The sequence below is a fragment of the Brassica napus genome, chromosome C3, assembly GCF_020379485.1.
Source record: "Brassica napus cultivar Da-Ae chromosome C3, Da-Ae, whole genome shotgun sequence".
NCBI classification, from domain to species: Eukaryota; Viridiplantae; Streptophyta; class Magnoliopsida; order Brassicales; family Brassicaceae; genus Brassica; species Brassica napus.
Window position 1 is genome coordinate 47,917,557 of NC_063446.1, and position 9,382 is coordinate 47,926,938.

A 9,382-nucleotide genomic window follows, 5' to 3' on the forward strand; every position below is an offset into this window, starting at 1 on the left:
TTTTAATTTAGGTGGTGTAGTAAGATTTTAAATTTCATATCTGAAGGGAGGCACGTGATCTCGTATCGGAAGGGAATATATATTTGTAGCATGGAGAGAATAAATTCTATATCTCGACAGAGGACTCATATTTATTTACGCTCGTGTGCTTGTCAAGTAATCTAAACTGTGGACCTTTTGAACCAAGGAAATTGGTAACTCCAATAGAAGACATGTCTGTTTTAGAGGCAGTTAATCTTTTCTACTCGAGAAATCTATAAAGGATGTCGTACTACAATAACATGCGAAAACAGATCTTTGTAAACTTTGTGAAACTTTTTCTAAAATAAGAGATTAGAAAACCTAATTATTTTTTTTGAAGACAACAGCGGCTAAGAATGAACATTATCTTTTTCTCTATTGTTTCTTATCTGCCCGCTGACCGTGTGCTGTTGTGGGATTGACTGTTAAGCACTGGATTGGTCACCCATCCTGTTTCCTGCAATGTATAAGTGTACGCCTGGATGATATATGGTTTTTACGATTAAACTGTCGTTATGAGATTGATCTGTTAGTGTGTGACACCCCGATTTACATAATAAAATGTTACGATAAATAAATAGCTCTGATACCAAAATGTGACACCCCGATTTACATAATAAAATGTTACGTGATACCAAAACTTGTCACACCTGGTTTTCTTAAAATAATATAATTGCAAAAAAAAAAACAAAATAATAAATACTGAAATAATAATAATCTTCATATCATAATATAAAAGTCAATACGATACCAAAAGGCCTAAAAGCCCAACATCGATAACATACGAAATATAAAATACGACATAACCCGAAAGTCTGAAATAGGAATAACATAAACGATAAAAGTTCAAAGGCCTAAAGGCCCGATAAAGATAAAAGCGGTAAAAGCGATAGAAGCCCAAAAGCCCAATAGCACCGGTCCGATAATCACTCCTGCTCGTCGGTCTCACCTGAAAGGGGGAAAGAAGGGGGGGGGTGAGCAACAGGGGAGTTGCAGAGCGAGGTATGGGATGCTAAACCGCAAACCACAGACTGAGTTCATAGCACTACTAAAATGTAGGCCTAGCTCTAGCATGAAACAAACACGGTGCCTATTACACCACACATAACAATCAATATTCGGCTAGAGGACTAGCCGTTACAACTCATGCGCTTATAGTACATAGCTACTCTCTGCACCACGCATCTACTCATAAGGATATATACATATACTCGAAGCGTAGCTAGTACAGTCTGTCTCTGTACCCCCGCCCATCGTAGCATCGAATGCAAACGTCTCTGCACGACGCCCCAAACAGTAGCGTCGAAGCTCAAATGTCTCTGAACTCACGCCCATACCACACCGTAGCGTCGAAGCTCAGACATCTCTGAACTCACGCCCTCATCACATAATCCCTACTCATAACTATGTATATACATATATATATCAGTTCTTAGCATCAATCATTTCACACAATCGTTGAATCCTCTATTATCCTAATTCCAGTTAATAATCAATATCAATAATGAACAAGCAAGACTCTCAAATAGACTCGATTCACAAAGACGGATCATGTTTCGAAACTAAACTTTCCATAATGGTAGTACTAAACTAGCTCGGGATTTAACGGAATAGCCCTCACCTTAGCAACAAGAAGAAGTGGTATCTATGAACTCCAGATGCTCAAATAGACTCCAAATCTGAAATCAGGGCGAAAAATCGAGTTAGAATGCATTTCGAACGGTTTAAAACGGGTCTGGTCAAGGTTTATGGAAAAGTCAACTCGCTGGTCAAAGGTCAATCCGGTCAACCCTTGACCAGAAATCAATTTGTCCTAACCGACCGGTTTACCCTAACCGAAACGAAATCAATTTAAACCGGTCAAACCAGCGGTTAACCGAGTCAACCGAGTTGACTCGCTGAGTTGACTCGGACGAGTTGACCGAGTCACCGGCGAGTTACCGGTGTCGGTCACCGGCGGCGACGGCGGCAGCTTCTCGGCGGCGAACGGACGGTGGCCGGTCACGGCGGCTCCAGCGAACGTTGGTCGGAGACGGCGGCGAGTGGCCGGAATGCGCGGTGGCTCCGGCAGACGGCGACGGCGCGTGCGTTTCACGCCCGCGCAGAGGAGAAACTTTGGGAGGCTCTAGCGGCTTCGTCCGGGCTCCGATTGAGACGTTTTTGGTGGCTACGGATTCGTCTCGACGAGAGGAACACGATGGTAGTCTTGGATTCATGAGATTCATCACGGTTAGAAAGTTATAGTCGATTTACTAAAACGGCCGAAACTTAACTCAAAAACATGGCGGTTTTCGATTACCTTTGGTTGCGGATGATGGTGGTGACGAGCTTGATGACGTCCTGGCGTGTGGTGGATCCGGCGACGAGCTCAGGTGAGTTTTCTCCATTCTTCTTCTTCTCTCTCTCTCTCTCTCTCTCTCTCTCTCTCTCTCTCTCTCTCTCTCTCTCTCTCTCTCTCCTCTCCTCTCTCTCTCTCCTCTCTCTCTCTCTCTCTCTCTCTCTCTCTTTCTTAATTTTTATAGAAGATGGAGATGGTGGGAAAGAAGGTGGAGATGGTGGAAAAGAAGGTGAAAATGGTGGGGTTGGGGAAAGAAGTGGAGATGGTGGGATTGGGTCATTACAATTCTCCCCCACTTATAAGGAATTCGTCCCCGAATTTATTGCATAAGCTGACGTGCCCAATGTCATCATAGCAAAACCTCGAATAATAATCTTCGCTCGGCCTTTCAGGTTTCCTCCTAAGTCTTATCTCCCTACCAATGAACTTTGACCAGCATAGTCATCATACCATTATCTGCTCTTACTTGGCGGTCCAACAAAGTGGTGTACGACCAGACCCACCATAAAACTTCGACGGTGCCATCATAATATTCAAATGATAACAGGTACATCACGATGAATTCCTGATCGCTCTCAAACTCTCCATAACAACAAGCTAAATATGCTTATCTTTCGGTTAGAAGATCCTCCCAAAAAGACTAAAACTTAACCAAACGCGAACTCACAAAACTATGAAAAGCTCTTAAGTCAAATAAGGTGTGAGGTAACTCACACCAACCACAACCAATCATACACGAGATTCATTAATCTCGAACTATACAAGATAACCACAAAACCACAAATATTAACACAAGCAAGTATGATAAGAACATACCCGCTATCGGCTCAGCTCCCTGGTGGTCTCCAACCGTAAACACACGTGGAGCGATGGCTAAACGCTTCGGTGGTGGTGGAAGCGCTGCATTACCCCTCCTCGGACAGTCTCTGAAAATGTGACCAGGCTGGTTACAACCAAAACAGTTCCTAACATCCACTACTGGTGCTGCTGCTGCTGGGGGTGGCGCAACCTGGGCATCAAATAGCCTATTCCGACAAACCCTACTCTTATGTCCCATCTTTCCACAATAAAAGCATTGTATGCTCGGTTTGTCCCATGTCCTCTGCTGTGCCTCTGAAGTCCCTCCAAACTTAGGCTGATCTGCCTTGGAGTACTTCTGCTCCTCTGCCAAACCTGCCTCCTGCTCGGCAGCTTTCTCCACCAAGTTTCCCAATCTGTGATAAGTGGCGACACGGCACCTGTTGCGAATCTCTACTCGCATCCCATTCAAAAATTTCCTCATCAGGTCTTCCTCTAAAATGCCCTCTCCAGCAAACCTGCGAAGTTGGTTAAACACAACCTCATACTCCCTGATAGACATCTTACCCTGGCTTACATGCTCGAACTCGCATTTCTTCCTATCCATAGCTTCCTTCGGAAAGTATATCCTATCGAACTCTCGGACGAAGTCTGCGAAGGTAAGCCTCTCTGGCCCAAAGTGACTCAATCGTATTCCCTCCCACCATATAAGAGCATCTCCACGAAGGTACTGCATAGTCAATCTGAGCGACAATTCTGGTGGACACTCAATAATCTCCAGCTTCCGCTGCAAGGCTAACTTCCAATCATGTGCAGCTACAGCATCCACTGTCCCGCTAAAATGCTCCATCTCCATGTTTCTCATCTGACATGTCAGCCTGTAGAACCTCTCATCATAAACCGGGTAAACATGAGGTCGCGGTGGTGGTGGCGGTAGATCCTGAACACCATGAGCAAACTGCTGAACTGGACCCTGCTGATCCTGTTGGACCTGAACCAGTGGAACTTGCTGAACCCGAATCTGCGGACCCTGCTGCACCTGAACCTGAGGACCCTGCTGAACGGCAGCCATCTGACGAGCAACCTCATGAGCAGCTACTCGGGCGGCCTCATGAGCGGCCTGCCTGGCTGCCTCATGGGCAATCTGCTGAAGTGCCTCCTGAGCGGCCTGTCTAGCGGCATCCTGAACCATCTGTCTCAATGCATCCTGATCAATTGGTGGAGCCGCGGGTGGTGGAACTGCGGGCTGCTCATGCTCATCTACATCATCTCTAACGGCTCTGGCGGTCTGGGCACGGGTGGTTCTTCTCCTTGGCGGCATCTGAAAGGAAAGCGAAAAGTTAACTTACGCTGAACTTTTGATACCAACATTTAAGGAGAAGTGATATCGAACGGAAATGTGCTATTTATTTTTATTTTCAAAATTCCCAAATCCCCGAAAATATTTGGAAATCGTTTAAAACCGTCAAACCGAATAAAACCAGGTCTCCAAAAATCGTCATCCCGGGTCGGAGCCGGGACGGAACCCCGCTCTGATACCAAATTGTGACACCCCGATTTACATAATAAAATGTTACGATAAATAAATAGCTCTGATACCAAAATGTGACACCCCGATTTACATAATAAAATGTTACGATAAATAAATAGCTCTGATACCAAAAATTGTCACACCCGGTTTTCTCAAAATAATATAATTGGAAAAAAAATAACAAAATAATAAATACTGAAATAATAATAATCTTCATATCATAATATAAAAGTCAATACGATACCAAAAGGCCTAAAAACCCAACATCGATAACATCCGAAATATAAAATACGACATAACCCGAAAGTCTGAAATAGGAATAACATAAACGATAAAAGTCCAAAGGCCTAAAGGCCCGATAAAGATAAAAGCGGTAAAAGCGATAGAAGCCCAAAAGCCCAATAGCACCGGTCCGATAATCACTACTGCTCGTCGGTCTCACCTGAAAGGGGGAAAGAAGGGGGGGTGAGCAACAGGGGAGTTGCCCAGCGAGGTATGGGATGCTAAACCGCAAACCACAGACTGAGTTCATAGCACTACTAAAATGTAGGCCTAGCTCTAGCATGAAACAAACACGGTGCCTATTACACCACACATAACAATCAATATTCGGCTAGAGGACTAGCCGTTACAACTCATGCGCTTATAGTACATAGCTACTCTCTGCACCACGCATCTCCTCATAAGGATATATACATATACTCGAAGCGTCGCTAGTACAGTCTGTTTCTGTACCCCCGCCCATCGTAGCGTCGAATGCAAACGTCTCTGCACCACGCCCCAAACAGTAGCGTCGAAGCTCAAACGCCTCTGAACTCACGCCCATACCACACCGTAGCGTCGAAGCTCAGACATCTCTGAACTCACGCCCTCATCACATAATCCCTACTCATAACTATGTATATACATATATATAGCAGTTCTTAGCATCAATCATTTCACACAATCGTTGAATCCTCTATTATCCTAATTCCAGTTAACAATCAATATCAATAATGAACAAGCAAGACTCTCAAATAGACTCGATTCACAAAGACGGATCATGTTTTGAAACTAAACTTTCCATAATGGTAATACTAAACTAGCTCGGGATTTAACGGAATAGCCCTCACCTTAGCAACAAGAAGAAGTGGTATCTATGAACTCCAGATGCTCAAATAGACTCCAAATCTAAAATCAGGGCGAAAAATCGAGTTAGAATGCCTTTTGAACGGTTTAAAACGGGTCTGGTCAAGGTTAATGGAAAAGTCAACTCGCTGGTCAAAGGTCAATCCGGTCAACCCTTGACCAGAAATCAATTTGTCCTAACCGACCGGTTTACCCTAACCGAAACGAAATCAATTTAAACCGGTCAAACCAGCGGTTAACCGAGTCAACCGAGTTGACTCGCTGAGTTGACTCGAACGAGTTGACCGAGTCACCGGCGAGTTACCGGTGTCGGTCACCGGCGGCGACGGCGGATATTCCGGCGGCTTACCGGAAAATCAACGGCGGCGACGGCGAAAGGACGGTGGCCGGTCACGGCGGCTCCGGCGAACGTTGGTCGGAGACGGCGGCGAGTGGCCGGAATGCGCGGTGGCTACGGCGGCGGCAACGGCGCGTGCGGTTTCACTCCCGCGCAGAGGCGAAACTTCGGGAGGCTCTAGCGGCTTCGTTCGGGCTCCGATTGAGGTGTTTTTGGTGGCTACGGATTCGTCTCGACGAGTGAAACACGATGGTAGTCTTGGATTCACGAGATTCATCACGGTTAGAAAGTTATGGTCGATTTACTAAAACGGCCGAAACTTAACTCAAAAACATGGCGGTTTTCGATTACCTTTGGTTGCGGATGATGGTGGTGACGAGCTTGACGACGTCCTGGCGTGTGGTGGCTCCGGCGACGAGCTCAGGTGAGCTTTCTCCCTTTTTCTTCTTCTTCTCTCTCTCTTTCTCTCTCTCTCTCTCTCTCTCTCTCTCTCTCTCTCTCTCTCTCTCTCTCTCTCTCTCTCTCTCTCTCTCTCTCTCTCTCTCTCTCTCTCTCTCTCTCTCTCTCTCTCTCTCTCTCTCTCTCTCTCTCTCTCTCTCTCTCTCTCTCTCTCTTTCTTAATATTTATAGAAGATGGAGATGGTGGGAAAGAAGGTGGAGATGGTGGAAAAGAAGGTGAAAATGGTGGGGTTGGGGAAAGAAGTGGAGATGGTGGGATTGGGTCATTACATAGTGTCTAACCTGTATTGAGATTACTGAATATCTCTCTGTACACGATATGTGAAACTGCTTCCTTTGAAGTAGTAGCTTCTGTATCATCCAGAATTTTGAGACCTTCAGGTGTTGTCACTCTTGAGAGAGCAACGTACAATTGACCATGACTGAAAACTGGTCTCGGGAGATAGAGAGCGACATGTTTGAGGCTTTGTCCTTGACTTTTATTTATAGTCATCGCATAGCAAACTTTAATGGGAAATTGTCGCCTTCGAAACGTGAATGGTTTCGCTGTGTCGTTAGGCGATAACTGAATCCTTGGGAGCAAAACGCTGTCGCCTACATGAGTCCCAGTAAGCACCTCGGCTTGTATTATTCTGTTACCTAGTCTTGAAACCATCATTCTTGTTCCATTGCAAAGCCCATTTCGTTGGTTCAGGTTGCGTAGCATCATAACTGGGACGCCAACCTTGAGACTAAGTTTGTGAGTGGGCAAGCCTGGGAACTCGAGTGAGTTAAGGTATTCTTGTGTGTACTTTGATGTCCAGTCATCTTCTGGTGTAGATTCGAAGGCAACACTGTCAGCACTTAAGTAATCCTTCTCTGCAGATGGTACCTTGGACAAGAGGTAAGCGTTTATATCACGTGCACTTGCGTTTGTAGGTGCCAATATCGCTCGCTCTGTTAAGTAACAACGATTCAAGTAGTTCTTGACGAAGTCAGGGTATGCTGCCTCTGATAAAGACTGTTGCGGATCATCATTTGTGGGGATCACGAACTCTTTCCCTATTAAAAATTGGTCACCCTCGTCATTAGTACCTTCTCTACATCTAGCAGTAGCAGCTGTGCCATTGCCAACACTTAGTATCCATTCTGCAAATTCTTTATCTGCTTGACTAAGTCTCATGTTGATCAACAAAGTATAGACCTCTGCAGACGCCCATAGATAGGACTTGCTGATTGATGCTGCAACAGTGTCTTGGCGAGTTCCTTGAGGAATTACTGGTAATATTTGTCTGAAATCACCACCGAGAAGCACAGTTTTACCACCAAAAGGTTTTGAAGCAGCTTCTGGGTTTGCAGTAGATTGAAGATCTCTGAGTGTACGGTCCAATGTTTCAAAAGCCTGACGATGTGCCATGGGTGCCTCGTCCCATATGATCAAGTCTGTCTTCACAATCAGCGCTGCTAGCATTGAGTTTTTCGGGATATTACACATTGTATGATCATTCAAGTTTAGGGGTAACTTTAAACGTGAGTGAGCAGTCCTTCCACCTGGGAGTAGGAGAGCTGCAATCCCAGCAGACGCAACATGAATAACCAATTTACCAATTGACCTCAGCCTTGCAATAATGGTTCTGTAGACATACGTTTTCCCAGTGCCTCCAGCCCCATATAAGAAGAATAACTTTCCTGCTTGTGTATCAACTGAATCGATGACAGCGTTGTATATCTTCTTCTGGTCTTCGTTGATGGTGGTGAATAGTTTTTCATGCTCAATCCTCTCTTTCTCGGTATCGTAATTGAGTTCTTGACGAAGAACTGTGTTAGAAATCTCCTTGAGAATAGTTTCGTCTGGCCGAGGCATCCCAAGGAAATCAGTGAGTGATTTATCATTCTCTTTCAAGAGTCTTTCAATCTCCAACAAAGTATATTGCTGAAGTTGCTCATCCTGAAGAATCAATTCCGGAAACCTGAATTCTTTCTGTTTCATATAGAGAATTTCTTCAGACAAATACTTCCATGCATGTTCCCAGAGCTTCAAAGGATTAGCGACTTCACAGTAGATCAGTATGATGATAAACAACCTCCGTAGCTGCCATCCTGTTGCCCAGTGTGATGGTTCTTCGATAGCTTCATGCCATTCTTTGTCATCATCAAGTAGACCACGAGCATAGCAAGCATCCCTGAACTCTTCATATACTGTATTGCCAACTGTGCAGAGATATTCAAAACCAGTAGGTCCTTTGAAAACGTGAATGAGCATTCTCAGATAGTAAAGAGCTCCAGATGCTGGATGCACATAGGTGACTCTTCCTATGGAAGCCCCCGTTTTTCTTGGTGTCCAGGTTTTACTGTCGGAGTGGTATGTAAACCTTGTTGGGAACTGAATGTACGTGAGTTCTCTTGCCTCCTCATAAGTCTGGCATGCCACAAAGAACGCAGTTAGCATTGTTTTTTCAACGTCATCTTTTGACAGTACGTCCCTTAAGTTTTTGTCTTCGTCATACACGAGCTTGTGCTTCCCAGGAAGGTGGACTGTAAGCTTCATGTGATAAGCCCTTGAGATCATATTTCAGAAAGAGGAAGAGAGGAGCTGAGTTAACAAAAGATACGGGTAACTTTGGAGAAGTTGAGTCAGCTGAAGATGACGTGGCATTGGCTTTAGAAGATTGAAGAAAGAAGATCATTATTATAAATAGGAAAAGTATTATATTGTATTGGTTATCCGATTTGTATAGGAACCGAGGCTCGTAGAGAAATATCTCTTTGAGAGGCAGTTACGAGAGCTTAT

The 9,382-nt window shown here is 44.8% G+C and overlaps 1 protein-coding gene and 1 long non-coding RNA gene across 2 annotated transcripts; both read right to left on the reverse strand.

Annotated features, from left to right (window-relative positions):
• Positions 1 to 721: 721 nt before the first annotated feature.
• LOC111204059 lies at positions 722 to 2,450 on the reverse strand. The gene is made up of 2 exons (XR_002656481.2): positions 2,321 to 2,450; positions 722 to 2,226 (listed from the first exon to the last, which is right to left on the reverse strand). It is a non-coding gene; the product is annotated as an uncharacterized LOC111204059 (long non-coding RNA).
• A 4,439-nt stretch (positions 2,451 to 6,889) lies between these two features.
• Positions 6,890 to 9,139, reverse strand: LOC106403586 (ATP-dependent DNA helicase PIF1-like). The gene has a single exon (XM_013844400.1). It carries the CDS (start codon positions 9,137 to 9,139, stop codon positions 6,890 to 6,892), a length of 2,250 nt encoding a protein of 749 aa, XP_013699854.1.
• Positions 9,140 to 9,382: the final 243 nt, after the last annotated feature.